Below are 23536 nucleotides of genomic sequence, written 5' to 3'. Positions count from 1 at the left end.
TCAATGTGATAAACCATATTAACAAACTGAAGGAGAAAAACCATATGATCATCTCAATAGATGCAGAGAAAGCTTTTGACAAAATTCAACACCCATTTATGATAAAAACCCTGCAGAAAGTAGGCATAGAGGGAACTTTCCTCAACATAATAAAGGCCATATATGACAAGCCCACAGCAAACATCATCCTCAATGGTGAAAAACTGAAAGCATTTCCACTAAGATCAGGAACAAGACAAGGTTGCCCACTCTCACCACTCTTATTCAACATAGTTTTGGAAGTTTTAGCCACAGCAATCAGAGAAGAAAAGGAAATAAAAGGAATCCAAATCGGAAAAGAAGAAGTAAAGCTGTCACTGCTTGCAGATGACATGATCCTATACATAGAGAACCCCAAAGATGCTACCAGAAAACTACTAGAGCTAATCAATGAATTTGGTAAAGTGGCAGGATACAAAATTAATGCACAGAAATCTCTGGCATTCCTATATACTAATGATGAAAAATCTGAAAGTGAAATCAAGAAAACACTCCCATTTACCATTGCAACAAAAAGAATAAAATATCTAGGAATAAACCTACCTAAGGAGACAAAAGATCTGTATGCAGAAAATTATAAGACACTGATGAAAGAAATTAAAGATGATACAAATAGATGGAGAGATATACCATGTTCTTGGATTGGAAGAATCAACATTGTGAAAATGACTCTACTACCCAAAGCAATCTATAGATTCAATGCAATCCCTATCAAACTACCACTGGCATTTTTCACAGAACTAGAACAAAAAATTTTGCAATTTGTATGGAAACACAAAAGACCCCGAATAGCCAAAGCAATCTTGAGAACGAAAGAAGGAACTGGAGGAATCAGGCTCCCAGACTTCAGACTATACTACAAAGCTACAGTTATCAAGACGGTATGGTACTGGCACAAAAACAGAAAGATAGATCAATGGAACAGGATAGAAAGCCCAGAGATAAACCCACGCACATATGGTCACCTTATCTTTGACAAAGGAGGCAGAAATGTACAGTGGAGAAAGGACAGCCTATTCAATAAGTGGTGCTGGGAAAACTGGACAGCTACATGTAAAAGTATGAGATTAGATCACTCCCTAACACCATACACAAAAATAAGCTCAAAATGGATTAAAGACCTAAGTGTAAGGCCAGAAACTATCAAACTCTTAGAGGAAAACATAGGCAGAACACTCTATGACATAAATCACAGCAAGGTCCTTTTTGACCCACCTCCTAGAGAAATGGAAATAAAAACAAAAGTAAACAAATGGGACCTAATGAAACTTAAAAGCTTTTGCGCAGCAAAGGAAACCATAAAGAAGACCAAAAGACAACCCTCAGAATGGGAGAAAATATTTGTAAATGAAGCAACGGACAAAGGATTAATCTCCAAAATTTATAAGCAGCTCATGCAGCTTAATAACAAAAAAACAAACAACCCAATCCAAAAATGGGCAGAAGACCTAAATAGACATTTCTCCAAAGAAGATATACAGAGTGCCAACAAACACATGAAAGAATGCTCAACATCACTAATCATTAGAGAAATGCAAATCAAAACTACAATGAGATATCATCTCACACCAGTCAGAATGGCCATCATCAAAAAATCTAGAAACAATAAATGCTGGAGAGGGTGTGGAGAAAAGGGAACCCTCTTACACTGTTGGTGGGAATGTAAATTGATACAGCCACTGTGGAGAACAGTATGGAGGTTCCTTAAAAAGCTACAAATAGAACTACCATATGACCCAGCAATCCCACTACTGGGCATATACCCTGAGAAAACCATAATTCAAAAAGAGTCATGTACCAAAATGTTCATTGCAGCTCTATTTACAATAGCCCAGAGATGGAAACAACCTAAGTGTCCAACATCGGATGAATGGATAAAGAAGATGTGGCACATATATACAATGGAATATTACTCAGCCATAAAAAGAGACGAAATTGAGCTATTTGTAATGAGGTGGATAGACCTAGAGTCTGTCATACAGAGTGAAGTAAGTCAGAAAGAGAGAGACAAATACCGTATGCTAACACATATATATGGAATTAAAAAAAAAAATGTCATGAAAAACCTAGGGGTGAAACAGGAATAAAGACACAGACTTACTAGAGAATGGACTTGAGGCTATGGGGAGGGGGAAGGGTAAACGGTGACAAAGCGAGAGAGAGGCATGGACATATATACACTACCAAAAGTAAGGTAGTTAGCTAGTGGGAAGCAGCCGCATAGCACAGGGAGATCAGCTCGGTGCTTTGTGACCGCCTGGAGGGGTGGGATAGGGAGGGTGGGAGGGAGGGAGACGCAAGCGGGAAGAGATATGGGAATGTATGTGTATATATAACTGATTCATTTTGTTGTGAAGCTGAAACTAACATACCATTGTAAAGCAATTATACTCCAATAAAGATGTTAAAAAAAAAAAAAAAAAAAAAAGTGGATACTGGGGCTTCCCTGGTGGCGCAGTGGTTGAGAGTCCGCCTACCGTTGTAGGGGACACGGGTTCGTGCCCCAGTCCGGGAAGATCTCACATGCCGCGGAGCGACTGGGCCCGTGAGCCATGGCTGCTGAGCCTGCGCGTCCGGAGCCTGTGCTCTGCAACAGGAGAGGCCACAACAGTGAGAGACCCGCGTACCGCAAAAAAAAAAAAAAGTGGATACTGTACTGGCTTCCCTGGAGGCGCAGTGGTTAAGAATCTGCCTGCCAATGCAGGAGACACAGGCTCGAGCCCTGGTCCGGGGAGACCCCACATGCCTCGGAGCAGCTAAGTAAGCGCTTGCACCACAACTACTGAGCCTGTGCTCTAGAGCCCGTTAGCCACAGCTGCTGAGCCCGTGTGCCACAACTACTGAAGCCCACATGCCTAGAGCCCACGCTCTGCAACAGCAGAAGCCACTGCAATGAGAAGCATGTGCACTGCAACCAAGAGTAGCCCCCGCTTGCCACAACTGGAGAAAGCCCGCACGCAGCAATGAGGACCCAAAGCAGCCAAAAATAAATAAAATAAAATAAAATAATTAATTTTTAAAAAGTGGATACTGTACAATAATGTGGAATGGAAGAGATCGTGGGCCAGGCGAAATGAACCACCACCAACCACACCAAAGGTCTTCATCCAAAGAAGGTGATGTTGTGTATATGGTGGGATCGGAAGGGAGTCCTCTATTATGAGCTCCTTCCGGAAAACCAAACGATTAATTCCAACAAGTACTGCTTCCAATTAGCCCAATGAAAGCAGCACTTGACGAAAAGCGTCCAGAATTAGTCAACAGAAAATGCATAATCTTCCATCAGGATAACGCAAGACTGCGCGTTTCTTTGATGACCAGGCAAAAACCATTAACAGCTTGGCTGGGAAGCTCTAATTCATCTGCCGTATTTACCAGACATTGTGCCTTCGGATTTCCATTTATTTCGGTCTTTACAAAATTCTCTTAATGGAAAAAGTTTCAATTCCCTGGAATACTGTAAAAGGCACCTGGGACAGTTCTTTGCTCAGAAAGATAAAAAGTTTTGGGAAGATGGAATTATGAAGTTGCCTGAAAAATGGCAGAAGGTAGTGGAACAAAAGGGTGAATACATTGTTCGATAAAGTTCTTGGTGAAAATGAAAAATGTGTCTTTTATTTTTACTTAAAAACCAAAGGTACTTTTTGGCCAACCCAGTAGAATGTCACCAATGTTTGACTTGAATAACAAAATCAAGGCCACTTTTTAAATTATATCAATTTCACGTAGGAGCTGGGACCTGCGCTCAACTCTGGTAGTCCCCAAAGCCCGTCTTTTTCCCTGACACAAGACTGCCCACTACTCTACTTGGACTACACTTCCACTGCTATGGCTGACCATCAAAACTGGCTGGGCAAAACTACAGTTAGACCTTAAGACAAACTGGAGGACATTTTGTTCAAATTCACGAAACAATTTCTAGAAATTTTAAAAAGAAATACACTTAAAATGAGTAAATTTTCTGGCATCAATCACACCTCAGTCAAGTTGTCAAAAGTACAAAAATTAAAAATACAGAGACACAAGGAGGAACTTTTATTTTATTAGAGTCACTGACTACCTAGAATGAGAAGAGATTTTAGAAACAGGCAGATAACTTAGTCCTATCACCTTACAGGTGAGGAAACAAAAGCATAGCAGCAAACTGACTTACCTGACTCAAGTCGCAAAGACAGTTGACGGCAAGTATATTTGGCAAAAGGCAACTTCACGCATTGGAAGCTACTATGCTCTCCTAGATAACCAATGAAGTCAAATTACAGGAGAATCTCACAGCTAGTTATATGAATGGCCCCACATCAAATCAAAAGAAGTATTTCTTTTTTTTTTTTTTTTTTTGCGGTACGCGGGCCTCTCACTGCCGTGGCCTCTCCCATTGCAGAGCACAGGCTCTGGACGCGCAGGCTCAGCGGCCGTGGCTCACGGGCCCAGCCGCTCCGCGACATGTGAGATCTTCCCGGACCGGGGCACGAACCGTGTCCCCTGCATTGGCAGGTGGACTCTGAACCACTGCACCACCAGGGAAGTCCCAAAAGAAGTATTTCTGAATATAAGAATAAGGTGATACCATACACAAAAATAATCTCAGAATGGATTAGAGACCTAAATATAAGACCGGACACTATAAAACTCTTAAGAGGAAAACATAGGAAGAACATTCTTTGACATAAATCACAGCAAGATCTTTTTTGATCCACCTCCTAGAGTAATGGAAATAAAAACAAAAAAAAAGAAATGGGACCTCATGAAATTTAAAAGCTTTTGCACAGCAAAGGAAACCATAAACAAGATGAAAAGACAGAATGGGATAAAATATTTGCAAACAAATCAACGGACAAAGGATTAATCTCTAAAATATATAAACAGCTCATGCAGCTCAATATTAAAGAAACAAACAACCCAATCGAAAAATGGGCAGAAGACCTAAATAGAAATTTCTCCAAAGACATACAGATGGCCAAGAAGCACATGAAAAGCTGCTCAATATCGCTAGTTATTAGAGAAATGCAAATCAAAACTACAATGAGGTATCGCCTCACACCAGTTAGAATGGGCATCATCAGAAAATCTACAAACAACAAATGCTGGAGAGGGTGTGGAGAAAAGGGAACCCTCTTGCACTGTTGGTGGGAATGTAAATTGATACTGTCACTATGGAGAACAGTACGGAGGTTCCTTAAAAAACTAAAAATAGAACTACCATATGATCCAACAATCCCACTACTGGGCATATACCCAGAGAAAACCATAATTCAAAAAAGACGCATGCACCCCAATGTTCATTGCAGCACTGTTTACAATAGCCAGGTCATGGAAGCAACCTAAATGCCCATCGACAGACAAATGGATAAAGAAGTTGTGGTAAAAAAAAAGAAGTTGTGGTACATATATACAATGGACTATTACTCAGCCATAAAAAGGAACGAAACTGGGTCATTTGTTGAGATGTGGATGGATCTAGAGACTGTCATACAGAGTGAAGTAAGTCAGAAAAAGAAAAACAAATATCGTATATTAACGCATGTATGTGGAACCTAGAAAAATGATACAGATGAACCGGTTTGCAGGGCAGAAGTTGAGACACAGATGTAGAGAACAAACGTATGGACACCAAGGAGGGAAAGCCGATGGTGGTGTGATGAATTGGGCGATTGGGATTGACATGTATACAGTGATGTGTATAAAATTAAGGGCTAATAAGAACTTGCTGTATAAAAAAATAAATAAATAAAATTTAAAAAAAGAAATAATAAGATGATATACTCAGAAAGTCAGCTTAATACTTACAAGCTGAATTCTGGCAGAAGTCTAAGCTGCCGGCAGGACCCAGGGAAAGAGATCACGAGAGCCATTTCCCTCTACTTCCAGAAGCTTAGTCCAGTCCCTAGTCAAAGGAGTTAATCAAATATACACCAAGAGCAAAACTCCCAGACAGCAAAGCAGGCCCTCATGCTCATTGAATTTGGAACACTCCTTATACTTCCAGTTGCAGCACCTCTGGAAAGACACACAGAGCTCAAAACGACCCAAGAGGGCAAAAAAAATATCATCAGGAATATGCATATGACGCCACACAAGAAAAGTTAGGACATGTCATCTGCTACAAAGAGAAAAGCCCAGGAAAGGCTATGTTGGATATCCAAAAAACTCAGGAAGAACACTGGGGATGGTGTGAAAAGAACTAGATCCTGAAAGAATCAGGAGACTTGGGTTTTAGACCTAGGCCATGAGGAGTTACTTCCCTTCTAGGCCTCATTCTTATAAGGAGAGAGTTAGCTTAATTTGTATTTGTATGCCAAATCAGAGAGGGAACTGCAGGCAGTGCTGTTTAAAGGATCCCAAGGCTATGAGAAAAGTGGCTGGCCAATGATAAGGCCTTATTAGCCGCGTCTGCCACAGGTAAGGGATGGAGGGGAGAGTGGGAAGCGCACAGCTGCCAGCCTTGGTCTAGACGGTATGATATGTGGGGCTGCCTCCTTTTAAAATTTTCTATTACAGGGACACTTCCCTGGTGGTGCACTGGTTAAGAATTCACCTGTCGGGCTTCCCTGGTGGCGCAATGGTTGAGAGTCCGCCTGCCGATGCAGGGGATGCGAGTTCGTTCCCCGGTCTGGGAAGATCCCACATGCCGTGGAGTGGCTGGGCCCATGACCCATGGCCACTGAGCCTGCGCTCCACAACAAGAGAGGCCACAACAGTGAGAGGCCCGCGTACCGCAAAAAAAAAAAAAAAAGAAAAAGAAAGAATTCACCTGTCAACTCAAGGGACACAGGTTCGATCCCTGGTCCAGGAAGATCCCACATGGCCGTGGAGCAACTAAGCCCATGCGCCACAACTACTGAGCCTGCGCACCTAGAGCCTGTGCTCTGCAACAAGAGAAGCCATCGCAATAAGAAGTCCACACACCACAACAAAGAGTAGCCCCCACTTGCCACAACTAGAGAAAACTCGCGCGTAGCAATGAAGACCCAACGCAGCCAAAAATAAATAAATAAAATAAATAAATTTATATATATATTTAAAAAGCCTGCAAAAAAATAAAAATTCTCTATTACAAAACTATACACATAAAAATGGTTAAGATGGTAAACTTTATGGTATGTGGTTTTTACCATAATAAAGAAATATTCATAATTAATATGACTATTAATTATGAAGGTTTTTTATTAATTTTTATTGGAGTATAGTTGCTTTATGAACATAGTTTCAATCACCAAATCCTAAGCCCTGGAACTTGAAACTAAAAAGATAATTAGTACCATTTAGAAAGAGAAGTAAACCAGTGTAAAGCAATTATACTCCAATAAAAACGTTAAAAATTTTTTTTTTAATTAAAAATAAAAAAAATTTTTAAAAAGAAAAAAGAAAAGAGAAGTAAACATATGGAGTATATTATCCAACAAAGTGTCACAGGCAAAAAACTAAAATCCAATAGGATTGCTGCTATGATAATACTTACTCAAGTATGGAATTAAGGGTAAATTGAGGGACTTACTTGGTGGCGCAGTGGTTAGGAATCCGCCTGCCAATGCAGGGAACGCGGGTTTAAGCCCTCCTCTGAGAAGATCCCACATGCCGCGGAGCAACCAAGCCCACGCGCCACAACTACCGAGCCTGAGCTCTAGAACCCGCGAGCCACAACTGCTGAGCCCGCGTGCCACAACTACTGAAGCCCGCGTGCCTAGAGCCCATGCTCCGCAACAAGAGAAGCCACTGCAATGAGAAGCCCGCGCACTGTAATGAAGAGAAGCCCCCGTTCACCGCAACTAGAGAAAGCCTGCGTGCAGCAACGAAGACCCAACACAGCCAAAAAAATTTTTAAAAATAAATGAATTTTTTTAGAAAAGGGTAAATTGAGTCAATCCCAAAATTCTACTACACAGTTGCGAAGTACCTCCCACCTCCAAGCACATAACTATATTAGGTCTCTAGGACTTGCTGTGTGCTAAGCCCCTTGCGTGTGTGTCATGCAAGCCTCACAAAAGCCCTCTGAGGCAAGCGCTACTAACACCCCCATGGTCAGAGGGGAATCTGAGGGAGCCTCAGGGAATTTAAGTCTGTGGCTCAACGTCACTCACCTAAGAAAATGACAGTGCCAGGACTGAAAGGCAGGTCTGTTTTGATTCCAGAGCACTAGTTCTGAACTGTGTACCACTGCCTGCCATCTGGGTCACAATATTAAAGCTCCTGCTTCTGCCTCACGACCTGTCTACGCCCCAGCCCCTTGTAACTTCTGATAGTGATGGTCAGCAGAATCTATCTGGATTCAATAAACATTTTCCCCCACACTGTCTCCAGGCCATTAGTTTTGCCTCCCCATCTCAATGATGGGCTCCTGAGGGCAGGGGTGGCCACATGCCTGTGTCTTCATCAATCTGTACCTTTTAAAACGCCTGTAAGTGGGGGTACAGCAGCTGCTTCATGTGAATGTGGTGAGGATCCAACGAGCTAATACCCACAGAGCACTGAGAATGGAGCCCGGATGCTTTCATTACCTGGGACCTCTCACAGTATTTAATTAATTAGACTTCAAAGACCTGGGCTGCTCTTTTGCCATCTGCATTCTGCGTCCTCAGGCAAAACACGAGCCTCTCTGGGACTCTGTCTCTTCATCCCAAGAAACCAAACTGCGGATAATTCCCACCTTGTCCACCTCATAACCGAGCTGTGATGATGAGACGGACAAGAAAATACTCTGGAAACTGCAAAGGGTTAGATCGGGATTTCTCAACCTCAGCACTATTGACACTGGCAGCCAGATAACTCTTGTCATGGGGGGGGCTATCTTGTGCCGTGTGTCATAAGATATTAAACAACATCCTTGCCCTCTCCCCATCCCACCCCCAGTCATAACAACCAAAAATGTCTCCAGACACTGCCAGTGTTCCCTGGAGGACAAGACTGCCCCTGGCTGAGAGAATCCCCAGGTTATGGTAAACTCAAATACCGGTTGACTCCTTTTATAAGCAGCAGTTAGAAACGCTCAGGCTATACCCCAAACCTTTCCAAATTAATAGCTGTTTACTGAAACGCTCAGGCTATACCCCAAACCTTTCCAAATTAATAGCTGTTTACTGAAACGCTCAGGCTATACCCCAAACCTTTCCAAATTAATAGCTGTTTACTGAAACGCTCAGGCTATACCCCAAACCTTTCCAAATTAATAGCTGTTTACTGAGGGCCTTCTATGTGCCAACATGGGCGGGGGGAAGCTGGGAAGCACATCCCCAAAAGTACAAAAATGTCGAGGTGACTTTTTTTGCTCTTTTTCTGGTGTTTTCTATAACAAATATGGATTATTTTAAACTAATTAACAAACCGATGTTATTTATACACTTACTTGGCTTACTGGGAGAACACGAGTAACCTTAATCTCTCTGTGCTCAGTTTCCTTGTCTGTGAAGTAGGGATAGTAATAGTATCAACTCCCAATGGCTCTTGCTAGTAAGCACTCAATGTTTATGATTATTATTATAAAAATAATATTAAAAAATAAAAGTGCCAGGCACAAGAACACTAAGACGCCAACCAATACCTAGCCAATGCTCCCTGAACACCAGCAATGATGGTGAGAGTGGGGAAAAAGACTTCAGGAGAGGAAGCCTGGTTTTAAGGCCCAGGAAGAACTCTGAAGAGGGAAAGCAGTGATGAAAAGAGCTTGATTTATGGCACTGTTATCTCAGGCTCAACTTGAGAGGGCAGTTCACTTCAACAAATAATAAAAAAAGCAAAAATCGTTAAGAAGCCAGAGCTCAGTGACAGGCCTCCTCTCCATTCACTCTGTTGTTCTAAGAGGCCACTGAGAACCAGCTAAGGGGGAACTCCACTCACGGCAAACCTCAAGAAACCTTCTGGCCTCTGCAGCCACATCTGCAGAAATCAAAGCACAAATCGCGCACTGGGAAGCTCTGCTTCCAGTCCTCACCTTGAAGGAGAAAGTAATCTGGAGTTGTGCGCTTGAGAGCTGCCTTTGCTTTATCACTGCTCCAGTCCACTTCCAGTGCTTCTTTGATGGAGCAGAAGACCACCTTCTGTTGAAAAAAGACAAAATTGCTTAGGGATAAAATATGTTGGCTTTAAATCACAAGGCAGTAACTCTTCACCATTTCTAGGAGAAATGTCATTCTGTAAGGTTTACTGTTCATTAAAAGAAGCTGAGGCCCATTCAAATCCAATAAATGTTTATTGAGCACTTACTGTGTGTTCCTCTGGGCACTGGGGACACAGAAATCAACGACATGTACTCCCTGCACTGAAGAAAGACAGAGCAAAGCTAAAGACCTAGTTCCATTCTGGCTCTTTCTTGAACTCTGGTGATTTACGCCACGGAAATACCTTCATAAGTGACCAAGAATGTGTATCTAAAGATATTCAATAAATTTTCTTTGTATTAGTAAACAGAAACAAACAACAATATTCATAAATAACAGAGAAGAAAAACAAGCAAAGGGGATGGAATGAAACCTCCAGGCTGTGGAAATGGAAATGGCATTTGCAAAAGCTCTGTGGTAGGAGGAAATATGGTTGAAACCTATTAAGCTAAATCAAATTTTCTCAAAAAAATGCCAAGAGACAATTATATTTTTAAATATAAACAACTAAATATGAATGAGAAAATGGTTTTCCTTTCCCTTTCCTAAACAATTAAGTCCAAAAGCCATTTGCTGAGACTGAGGAAGGGCAGGGAAACTGTGTGTGTGTGGAGGGGTTGGGTGGCCTGGTTGGAGGGGACAGAGCAGGGCAGGGTAAGAAGGGCATCCCCAAGGGCAGCAACAGGAGACTGATTACATCCAAGGACTTGATGCAACAAGAAATTACACTGAGAATCTGGGGAGCCAGGTTTCTCACTGTCAGAGAAGAAGAGAATTAGAAATATGGAAAAGGAGAAAAGGAGAATGAAGCCTGTGGTGAGAGTTATTGGCATGAACCCGTTTTCTATATATATAGGCAGATAAAGAAATAAATGTAGATGCAAGTGTTTGTATGTGTACACATACAAATATTTACCTGCTGTGTCCACTGAGAAGGTCTAAAAGCAATGATACTCTGATAGCAATGAGCACATCTAACACCTAGATTTTGGTTTCTAATCACCACTAAGAGAAACATTTCTCCTTGGAGATATGACTGATTTCAAAACTGGGGCAGCAGGAACAGAAGAGCCTGAAACAAGGAAAGTCCTCAAAGAATGATGGGCCATGTCAAGAGGTAATAGGAGCCAGCTTAAAGAAGCTTCCACTGGTCAAATCTGCGGATAAATATACTACAACAATTTGAGGATAAAAATAGACTATAATACTGTAAGTAAACTATGATCCATTAGTCCACAGACCTACAATTAACTAATTAATAAAGTTTGATAGGAATGGGGTATTTACATATTTTCAAAATACCCCTCTACAGAATACCTATTAGTCACACAGGGAAAAAAAACTGTTTTCAAAGGAGCAGTCTGGCAAACAATCTTACTCATGATCGAAGTTAACATGACCAGTAAAGGGGTATGTGATAACCATGCACCAGACCACAGGATGCAATGAGAAGCATCCATGTTGTGATATTTTTGCCAAAGATGTGTAGCTAGAGTCTAATCACGAGGGAACATCAGATGAACCTAAACTAAGGGACATTTTACAAAATAACTGGCTTAGCAACCTTCAGGTGTCATGAAAATCTAGATGCACACATGATTCTGAACTGGATCCTTTTGCTGTTAAGGACATGATTGGAACAACTAGTAAAGGTGGAATGGGGTCTGAGGATTAGATGGCAGCGACGTACCCATGTGTATTTCCTGATTTTGATGGTTGGTTTCTGATTAAGGAGAACGCCTTGTTTGAGAAAATACAGACTGAAACATTTGGGAATAAGGTGGTAGCACCTTACTCTCAAATTTTTGTCAGTACTGGCTACTTTTACCAAGTTTAAGATGGTATATGTGTGTAAGTGTATAAATAATTTCAAACTTACAGAGCTGTGCGTCTTTCTTCCTGTCTTCTCTACACACACACACACACACACACACACACACACACACACACACACACCCCAGATATTTTAAAAATAAAAGAGAAAAAAGACAACAAAGGTACAATTTAGCAGGCTAAGTGAACCAAGACCTATCAGCTACCAGGCAGCTTGCTGAAGACCGTAATGGATTTGAAAGATGAAAGTTCAAATTGCTGGTGAAGATAAAACAGTGTGGTTTTCAAGGGGGCTTTCTGCCTCCCCATAATCACTCCTTTGGTGTCTGGATCCATTGTAAAAGCTGGCATACAAGATGTTTGTACTGCCCTCAAACCTTTTGGTCAATGGGTCTGTTTGACCTTAACAGATAAGTCACGTAGTTAGCGGAGTGACATTTAGTGCCTGATACAGACTTGCCAGACCCTTCTTAACAAGTCTTACAATGCAGATCAAGCCATCAGCAGTATGGTCTGGAAATGCCATCACAATAAGAAAAGTCTTAACCAGGTTTCAGAAACTACCAAGACCTTAATTCAGAATTTTGGTAGTTTGCCTGGCAAAGACCAATGCTAAGAATCCACTGATTCGTTAGGCCATTATATGACAAATGAAGGGAAAAAAGTTGTTTTTACAGTCTTAGTCCCAGGCAGGCCCACTGCTAACACTTTCAGGGCCTGAGGGTAAGAGTACAAATGAAAACCCATGTCTACATATTTAGTTATAAATCACACTAATAAGTTATTAAGTATATTATATTCTCCTGCTTTGACAAATAAACCTTCTTCATAACCACCTGGAAGACCAGGTTCAAATCTGGAATTCTCACACTCCTTGGGAGTACTGTGCCAGAACGAGATACCCTGGGAAGGCCGTACCCGTACCCTTTCCCCGCTCTGGCTCTGACTCAAAATGCAAGGGGCTTTGCACTTAACTTTGCAAAAGGCTTTGCCCATCCTTCCCCCCCAAAACATCCACCCCTCAGGCCTAGGCATGCAGACATTGTGGCAAGGTCTGTACTCCAGAGGCAGATCAGGGAAGAAGCCCACAAAAGCCCGGGAAGTAGCCTGGGGTTATCTGGGCAGGAGATTCCAGGGGTCCAGGTATCCAGAATGTGGTCTAGAACTGGAGGAAGGCTACAAGATCCAGGCAGATGCAGCTCCTTCATCCCATGGGATCCTTACCCTGTGAGGGGAATGGCTGGAGGAAGGCCAGAGTGGGACCTTCTATAGCACCAGGGCCAAGGATAGAGGCCCCTTTCCCTCAACTCTAAGGGCAGAATTAGACTCAGTTCTGCCACTAACTTGTGACCTTAGGCAAATGAATTAACCTCTCTTGGGCCTGTCAGTGGCTGACAACTTTTAGAGAAGTTTCCTGGTATCTGAGGAGGAGACCCCCTGTGGCCTTGTCTTTAATGTGTACCAGCCCTCCAGCCACAGGTGACAAAGCCAGGGGTGGACACATGTCCCAAGCCAGACCCATCAGATTGTTTCTCCTGGGAATCGTGAGTATGAAAGTTGGAAATGGAGATACATTAATGTCAGAGCTCTAAAGAGAAAGGCCAAACCCCTGCTGCCTCCAAGGCTCCCCAGCTGCCCTGGTCTTTCCCCTTCTCAGATCACAGGAGCTACTCCATGCTTCTTGTGCTACTCCAGCCTGCCTTCAATTAACGCCCCCTTTTCTGGTTCAAGGTACCCAAAGTCTACTATCATGGCTCATAACTATTAAAAATAAAACAAAACTTAACCAAGCTGCCTATCGTAGTAGCACAGATGCAAAAGGTGGTGCTTGCCTTACCGACCTCACTGGCATTGAGTTTATAAAAAGCCCGCTCGACGGTGCTTTCAAGGAATGAAGAGCCTTTCAGATGAAGCAGCCAGCAGTGCCTGCCAGGTAGTAGCATCCACCACCCCCCTGAATGAAGGTAACTCTCACACCTCACTCATCCCTCCCGCTCCTCCATGCCCTTGGCTCATGGATCCCTCTGCCTCGAATGCCTAACCCACTCCCCTCCACTGTCCATTTTCTCCTCTGACGATTCTGGGCCTTGAGGATTTCAATCTGAGAGTCTAGTTAAGACTAATAATAAGCCCTCTCACACCGTTAACTGATCCCCTCTCCTCAGATGGGTAGCAGCTTCCTGAGGCAGGGACCACAGTGAAAGGCACAGCATTGAATGGACTAGATTTTCAATAAATACCCCTGAGCTGACAGGACCTACCTGCTTTTCATTTGCCGAAAAGCCCAACAATAAATATAAAGATGAATTCTCCACACAGTCTATCAGCTATCAAATTAAGGGGTTGTGCTGGGCCATTTAGAATAGTGGGAGACTGCAACAGGAAACTGGCTCAATAGATGATGGCAAGGCAAAAAGGGGAAGACCGACACACACAGCCATTCAAAATCGTGTTCTCCAATTGTACGCCAACTATATGTCAATAAAAAAATAAACAGAATAGAATAGAATCATGCTCTCCAAAGTAGGCATAAAGATTTGAGGAGTGCTTATGAAAATATATGGAGTGAAAAAAGGAAAAGACAATACATATGTATGTCATATATTACATTAGATCATTATACATGTCTTGCATGTACTAATATATATTAATTAGTGCTCTAATTTATTATGTACATGCATAAAAAGAATACTGACATCACTGGGTAACAGGGTTCACATTTTCTCAACTTGTTCTGTATTTTCCACATTTGGGACTTGTGAACCTACTTTACTTTTTAGATCAGGCTGAACATCTATAACAAGTGATACAGATCTGGATGTAAAGCTGAATGTAAATCAGAATTGAAACAACTTTCAAACTACAGATTTCTAGGTCTAATTTCCACACCTACTCATGGGAGACTATAGTTTTCAAAAGCATATTAACAACTGACAACCACAACCCGAGACAGTTTTCACACTCTGCAGAGTGGCAAAAGAGCCTGAAGTTACCAAATGTTACTGTTACATGCTGCTGGGTTTGGAATGTAAATTGAGGAAACTACTTGAGAGCTATTTTTCGGGGTCTGGTAAAGTTGAAGATGTGCACATCCTAAATCTCCTATATCCTAGAGAAATCACACACTTACCCAAGGAGATTATCTATACACACACACACACACACACACACACACACACACACACACACAAAATGACTGCAGCACAATTTGTAAGAGCAAAACCTTATATACCTAAATGCCCATTAATAGGAGAATAAATAAATAGTAATGTTTTCACACAACAAATACTCTATGGTCAAAACAAAAACAAAACAAACAAACAAAACTGCAGTGCTTGCTGTCCAAGAGAACTTGCAATGATGACAAGAACATTCTGCATGTTGGTGCTTTGCAATATGGCTGCCACCAGCCACCTGTGGTTACTGAGCATGTGAAATGTGGCTGGTGAGACTGAATTTTTAATTTATTTTCAATTTCATTAATTTTAATTTAAATAGCCACATGCGGCCGGTGGCGACCATAATGGACAGCAAAGCCCCAGAACCACACACAAACACAGATGGCCTCACAAACGCAAAGCTGCTCTTAAGAAGCACACGGCAGCAAACCTAAAACGCAAAACCGACTTTTAAGAAGTTAAAAAGCACACCAAACAATTCTATGTTACTTGGAAAAACAAACACGTGCAGTGAGAAGAAATGCCCAGAATAAGAACCACAACCGACGACAGCGGGTGCTCATGCTGGCGAGCGATAACCAGGGGGCCTCGATCACATCAGTAATGTTTTATGCTTTAAACTGGGTGGTGGGTACATGGTGACTAGCCCTACTATTCTTAATTTCATTTTTAATTTATACCTACAACACCACCTAATAAGCTTTAGTCCACTGTTTAGATTTACAAACACATGACAAAACACCATGCCAAGCAGGGCTATATCCACCCCTCCTGGATACCTTATTAAATCCACACACATGTACCAGCAGCCCTGAGAAGACAGAGAAAGAACACCCAGATTGGTACAACAGTACTGGGAACGTTCTGGTTTTTAAGTTGCATAGTATTTGTTTTACCGTTATGTTCCATAACTTGCAATGATGTCGCGGGATTTTTGTATATTGAATATCTCTCTCTCACTCTCACACACACACATACACACAAGACTAGACTGTGCTGTGATGATGGGAGGGACTCCTCTTCCTCATCCGTAGAGCCAAGAAACTTCTCTCAGGTGAGACAAGGCACCACCAGCACCCACCCCACACTCCACAACTGTCCTACCTGCAAAACCTACTATCAGCAGTCCACCAAATTCTCTGCGATTTGCACCCTGCACCTCCCTGCCTGCTCCCCTCACCCGAACCAAGTGATTCTCTGACAATTTAGTTTTGAACCTCTCTGGCCTGCAGGTTCTGGTCTAGGCAACCCAATGACTTACTTCTACATATTCCTAGCCAAGAACCTTCTCTTCTTTAAAAGTCTGTTCTCTCAGCTCAGCTCAAATAACCTAAACTATGAGAACTAATGTACTACAACATTAATCCATTTATTTGATCACAAAGAAAGTTAACTGAATAAATCCGTTTTACAATGACAATAATCTCCTCCAGAGCTGGGTCACATTATGATGCTGGAACAGCCACAACTACACTGAACAAACATTTCCTGGGGACCTCCCTGGTGGCGCAGTGGTTAAGAATCCACCTGCCGGGCTTCCCTGGTGGCGCAGCGGTTGAGAGTCCGCCTGCCGATGCAGGGGACACGGGTTCATGCCCCGGTCCGGGAAGATCCCACATGCCGCAGAGCGGCTAGGCCCGTGAGCCATGGCCACTGAGCCTGCACATTCAGAGCCTGTGCTCCGCAACGGGACAGGCCACAACAGTGAGAGGCCCGCGTACCGCAAAAAAAAAAAAAGAATCCACCTGCCAATGCAGGGGACACAAGTTCGAGCCCTGGTCCGGGAAGATCCCACATGCCGCAGAGCAACTAACCCCGTGAGCCACAGCTACTGAGCCTGCGCTCTAGAGCCCACGAGCCACAGCTACTGAGCCCGCGAGCCACAACTGAGCCTGCGTGCCACAACTACTGAAGCCCACGTGCCTAGAGCCCGTGCACCGCAACAAGAGAAGCCACTGCAATGAGAAGCTGGCGCAACACAGAGTAGCCCCCACTCGCTGCAACAAGAGGAAACCCATGCGCAGCAAAGAAGACCCAAGGCAGCCAAAAATAAATAGATAAATTTATTAAAAAAAAAAAAATCGCCTGAACACAAGTGTGCGGGGTACCGCACTAGGAACAAAGCAGCGAACAGAACTGCCCAGCCCGTATGGAGCTTCAACTCTAATGAGGGAGACCCTGACAAGTAATCTGAGGTGTAGCCAGCATTACAAATCAACGTGCCACAGGAAAGAGGAGGAACTACAATAGTCAGTCATCAGGAATGATGCTTTAAGGATGGGGGTGAGAGGAGGATGAGAGAATTGTCAACAAATTGCTCACAAAGGGGGAAATCAAAATAATGAATCACTCCTCAACTGTGGAATTTCACAACTAATTCATGAAAAAAGGATTACGGCGCCCAAATTAGCCACCCACTACATCAGAAGCAGTGGTAAAATTAAATCTGTGGTTTCTTAGCATGTCAGAAGCAAATCCTACTTTATGTTTAATCTTTAAAGAGCTATTATGGAGAGTACCCACCACCAGGCATCTATCTACTCCTATCGGGCAGCCCCCTAACAATAAAGAAATATGAGCAGCAGCACGGGAGCACGCTGGTGGCTTTTTAAAGTTTTCTGGAGTGATCCCAATTTTCACATACTTCATCCCACCATCCTCACAAAACTTCAAGTTATCCTAGAAACTCCAAGGGGATTCACCTTGTGGGTGGTAAGGTGCGCCTGTGCCCTTCGCCACTGCCTATGCTCTCTCCCCACCTATTCCTTCCTTCTTACACTGCTGTGTGATCTTGGGCGGGATTCCTTAACTTCTCTTGGCTTTAGTGTCAGCTGTAAACGGAGACAAGAGGGCTAATTTGCTTCCCTGCACCCAATACAGTGCCTTCTCCACAGCAGGCATTTTGCAACTCGCAGATACAGCAAGGGCTTGCTGCTTGGAGCGAGGAAGCCAGAGTCACTCCGTCTCGACAGCTGTGCCTTTTCTTGACCCTATTTCCTGTGACTGGATGCCGGTCCTGGCTTTGGTGCTTGGCAGACTGTCCTTCACATGCCAACTCGAACAATTCTTCCTCTGGGAAGCCTTTCCGGACACTTCCTCATCACAAAACCACTGCAATCTCCTTTATCTACTGCATACTAGAGCCCACATCAGGTCTGTGCCCAACACCTGTTTCTGACGAAATCTGTCTCATCACTTCTCCTGGGCACCAAAGGAAGCAAACAATCTACTACTGCATGCCTATCTCTGGGCTGGGCATTTTCCCACTGCCGTATTTATCATGATGGCACAGGTGCTAGAAAGGCCCAGCCAGTGTCTTCCTAGACGGTGTGAAAACCACAAGCTCTGTTTTTCCTCTTTGTTTTTTAACGTTTCTAATTTAGGAGCACAATGTGTACCTTGAAGCAAAAGTGGCTTTACAACACTGGGTTGAGCCTAAGGGAAAGGGGGAGGGGAAGGGAACCCTAACCAGAAGCCTTTCACAGGAAACGGGAAGTGGTTGCTTCCCCACCCCCATCCTGCACGCTGAGCATAACCCAACTAGTTGAAAGGGCAGAATCTAAATCAAGGGATTTTTGAATTGGAGGAAAACTTCGAAATCGTGGAGTAGTCCCTGCCAAAATGGAGTCGGCGCGTTATTGCAAGGTGGCAAAGCCAAGGCCCAGACCCTGCTCAGCCCGGTCCTTCCACAGCGCTCTCGGTGAGGCTGCACAAAGACAAGGTTTGGAATCCCAGGGATTGTCATCAGGAATGCACTGAATGCCTTGGAACCTTAAGGGCTCAGGGTTGGAATCCAAGCCTGAATTGTCCCAGTGAAACAGCTGACTAACAATGTCAGCTGGGGAATATTTTGATACCTTCAAATTGGGCCCCAAGTAGGAAGAGGCCACACAAAGAGCTGTGTGACTGAAGAGCCCTAGGAATGGTACGCAAAGGCCGCCGAGTGCCTGCCAGGGCTGCCCACATTCTCCTCATAGCTAGCTAAAGTGGCTCCCAAAAGAGGTTTCCAGATCTGCCCCAGTGGGCACCATCAGAATTGACTCCCAGGAAACTTCCAGCTGTGAAGGGCAAACAAAGCTAGGGCTCTCTGCATTTGAATGTGAAAGACCTGCCTCAATCAGAGAAGGCCCTTAAGCCATAAAACCCTTCACACCAAGGCCAAGTGTCACACTTGTAAGAGGGTGTGATTTATAAACTGACAGCACCCACAAAGCTGCTTTTGTACTCCTCCCTTAGTTAACAATTTATCTCCCCCACCAAACTCACGGAGCTATTCAGATAAAGCTTGACTGGGCCTCAAAAAGAAAGAAAGAAAGGAAGAAAGAAAAAGACCCAAGTTTTGGCCAAAACACCAATGTTCACTCCGGATAATTATGGTCCTGTGAATAGACACTAAAATTAGGGCTTAATAATTCCTCTGTATTACACTCATAGCATCAAACTATTCCAATACAAACATAAAGAGCAAGGAAAAGAAAATCTCCAACGCAGCCTTGCTGGAAACTCAAAAGAGTTCCACTTTTGTGGTTTTCTGCAGTCTCTTTTGTGGTTTCTGCACTCTTAGAATCCCCCCTTTAGAGCAGTTTTAACTCGACGCCCTGACCAGCTGTTTTTCTTTCTCAACATTTAGATCTACAAAGCAAAGAGTAAATAAGGGCTTGGCCATGTCTTTCCTCTCGGTTCAACAAAACCAATTCTGGCCACTTCATCTTGTTTTTTTCCCCATCGCATGAATTCCCTTCTCAAATTCCAACACTAGCTACAAAACCATCATCTGTCTACTGATTCCCTTTCCAGTCCTCTTTCTATAACATGAATTACAGCACCAGTCCTAGTAGAGACTAAGCCCCTAACGTAAACTACATTAAAATATATATATATGTATATATATATATACATCTGATAACACTTGTCAACATTGAGACCTTTCTTCTTAAAAGGTTATTTGGTAGGAAAAAACCAAAAACTTTATTTTAAAAAAGCAATTAAGCAATTCAAGTTTAAACTGTCTCCCTGCCCACTTAGGACCTTACTAAATTGTCTATCAATCTGAAAAAAAAAAAAAATTTGTATAAGAGTGGGGGCTTCCCTGGTGGTCCAGGGGTTAAGAATCCGCCTTCCAATGCAGGGGACACGGTTCCATCCCTGGTGGGGAAACTAAGATACCACATGCTGCGGGGCAACTAAGCCCGCGCACCTCAACTACTGAGCCTGAGCTCTAAAGCCCACGTGCCACAACTAGAGAGAAGTCCGTGCACCGCAACAAAAGATCCCGCATGCCACAGCTAAGACCTGACTCAGCCAAATAAATAATTAAAAAAACAGATGTAGCAATAATAAAAGTGACCTAAGTTTAAAAAAAAAAAAAAAAAAAAGAGTAAGGGGCTGTGCTGAGAAACAGTCTTTCTGACGCTGCTCCATACATCAGAGGCGCAAATCTGTGGCCCACAGAGCAGGTAAGTCTTGCAGGCGTGTCCTCTTTAGTCTCTACAGGGTGGATGGAAACAGCATGCAAAAAGGTTGCCAGTATTAAAAAGTTTGGGACAGAGCATATTAAAAAAAATCTTTCTTTCTCATTCTCTTGAAAAATCACATCTGACATCACTAGGTCCACATTCCCTCACAGCAACAGCCGGCTGGCACCAAGCACAGCTGCCCCTTTAAATGGGACAAGCGCTGGCCTAGTCTGTCCAGACTGCCCCCCTTCAGGACTACATGCTTGCTTCCCTTGCTGGCAATGGTTATGGCCCATAGCCTACAAGCCCCAGGGCTTCTGACCCTTGACACCACCCCTCTCCTCCACATACCTTTTTGACCATGGTTGTCTCAGATGAATCAAGTTTGGCTCTCTTGGTATCAGGTCCATCTTCTACTCCTTGACTAACTTTGGCAACTTTGGTTTTCTCCCTAGAGGGTGACAAGGGGAGGGAATCGAGTTCTACCCTATGAATCATGCCATGAGAACAAAAAGAGCATCAGTGGCTCACTGAATAGGATGGTGGTTAAGAGCAAAAGCTCATACAGATCTGGCTCAAATCCCAGCCCGGCCACTGACTACCTGATGCCTCACTGACCTGCTATGTGGGAATAATAATCCCTGAAGAATTATCAGAAGAGAAATAACAAATTGCTTAGCACACTGCCTAGCACATAGTATACTCTCAATAAACTTTGTAAATGTTCCACCTGAATCATGAAATAAAGAGCTGAACTCAGTTCCTCCTCTCTGCCATGGGGAGCTCACATTAAAGTAATCTGGCCTTCTTTTCTCTACTGTGACTTCTTTATCTATTTATAAGGTGCCCAAAGAACTAGATTTTCTTAAAGTCATAAAACATAAGAGATACAAGAGGGCTTCCCTGGTGGTGCAGTGGTTGAGAGTCCGCCTGCCGATGCAGGGAGGCGGGTTCGTGCCCCGGTCCGGGAGGATCCCACATGCCGTGGAGCGGCTGGGCCCGTGAGCCATGGCCGCTGAGCCTGCACGTCCGGAGCCTGTGCTCCGCAACGGGAGAGGCCGCAACAGTGAGAGGCCCACATACCGCAAAAAAAAGAGATACAAGAGATTTTGAACATGTTTGTCCTTCCCCCATCTCGACTTTACAGGCAAGAAACTTGCAGACTGGAGAAAGTTCAGTGACTTGCCTAAGAAGCTGAACGAAAGAGAGCAGTTCTTGACTCTTGGTAGGAGGCTTCACCTACCACACAGGGTCTCTCTTTACCTCTCATCGGCAAGGGTGGTGGTCAAAAGTTACAGCCCCAAAACCAACTCTTGTAGTTTCACAGCACTGGTATCATCTGCCATCTTTCATCTAGAAGCTACAAGTTCAAAACACTGCAGGTCTCATTATGTGAGAATCACCATGGTCTGGAACCTCAGTGTTCAAAATGAGAGGAGGTCTGTCTGTTCTGCCAGAGCAGTCTCTAGACCTTGGAGCTTTTCCAAGGTAGACTCTGGCTGAGTGTGCCTACAGAGCTGCCCATCCAACTAGTACTCATTTTACCATCTCTCAACCTGAACACACGCAAGCCCCAGCTGGGGAACAAATGTTTACAATCCGAGCAGGTTCTCCCTGAATAGAAAGTGTGGCTTCACCACCTGAAGTCCAAACTGATCAGATACCCACATGGTGTGTTTCGATCACCTTAGAACTGCTTTCCTCATGCTCTAGAGGAGATCATCAATTTGGAAGGCAGGGGCCACATCTCCTATAATTCTGAGCACACAATCTATATATTCAGTAAGCTGTTAATGAATTGGTTTCCCAAAGTTCTAAGTATTATAGTTAAATACTTTCCTTAAATGGTTCATTTCCTACCAGTAAATAGAACTACATTTTGAAAAGGCGTTATGTTCTCTCCTCCTCTCCCCAGACTTACTCTACAAATTCATGCTCTCCGAGATTGGCAAACGTGTATCCGTGGTAGCCAAAAACATCTCCCGTAAAGAACTTGATGCTATTTTTGTGACAGATCTGGTCAACTTTAACTATGATATCCCTGGAGCAGCAAGTCAGACATACCTGCAGAAAGAATGAAAGTGGTTGGGTGTGAATTGTAAAGACTGTGAATCACCGCCCTGATGTCTAAATACACCTTAATGAACAGTCTCTCTGGGCATAGCTAAAGCCAGTTTCAAACTGGTACAACAGGTTCTTTGGATGCTATGGTTAGAAGACAAAAGAAAAGTTGCAGGTTTCAGTGTGTAGAAAATGTAAATCATGAGACAGTCACTTCACCTTCTGCAACCAAAATGAAACGTGTTTAGCTATTAAGTAAAAGGCACTCGATGAATTTATTTCCCCTAAACCATGAACATATATAAACCACATTTCACAGTTTTCAGGAAAAGGAAAAGACAATAATATAACTTAGAGGAAGTTATTTCTAAATCATTAAACCTATTAATATCTGAATAAGCTACAGCAAGAAACAAAACCAGTTTTTTAAATTTACCCAAAGGTCATGTTTAAATACAAGGGCATTTTTCCCCCTTCTTTTGACTGATATGTTAAGATAAAGAAAATAAACAAGTCCTGTTGAGATTATTTTTCCACAGTTTTCGATGTGAAACTTTATCTGAATTTAAGGACAAAAGAAAAGGTTACAGCCCAAGTGACCTCCCATTCAGACTTAGACAATGAGACGGTGATTCACTCAGTGGAATTATCAATGTTGCTCTGAGGCCTCTAAGTTGCGTTCCAGTAAGTTGAGGTATTAGAAATGGCTAAGTTTTACTGCACAGAACACAACCTTAGGGGAGAAGCTTTGTGATCAGGGCCAAGAAGACAACTTCTAAATTGCACATGTTTTCTTCTGAACATAGAAAGTTGGAGAAGAAATTTCAAAAGGATTTTCATTTGATAAACCTCTTGCTGTTGTCTGGCAGCCTGAATA

The 23536-nt window shown here is 43.2% G+C and overlaps 1 protein-coding gene across 1 annotated transcript in view; it reads right to left on the bottom strand.

Moving 5' to 3' along the window:
- The window catches only part of SAE1 (SUMO1 activating enzyme subunit 1), a 79400-nt gene that overhangs the window by 36245 nt on the left and 19619 nt on the right, over positions 1–23536 (bottom strand). Inside the window, exons 4-6 of the mRNA XM_004271119.4 lie at positions 22520–22662; positions 20950–21049; positions 9965–10070 (exon numbers count right to left, since the gene is read on the bottom strand). Of these exons, the coding sequence (XP_004271167.1) occupies positions 9965–10070; positions 20950–21049; positions 22520–22662 (349 nt within the window). The remainder of the gene's footprint in view (positions 1–9964; positions 10071–20949; positions 21050–22519; positions 22663–23536) is intronic.

The sequence above is a fragment of the Orcinus orca genome, chromosome 20 (genome assembly GCF_937001465.1).
Source record: "Orcinus orca chromosome 20, mOrcOrc1.1, whole genome shotgun sequence".
In the NCBI taxonomy this organism is placed as follows: domain Eukaryota; kingdom Metazoa; phylum Chordata; class Mammalia; order Artiodactyla; family Delphinidae; genus Orcinus; species Orcinus orca.
The sequence above is the reverse complement of the archived record's forward strand: the minus strand, read 5'-3'. Positions and strand labels throughout refer to the sequence as shown.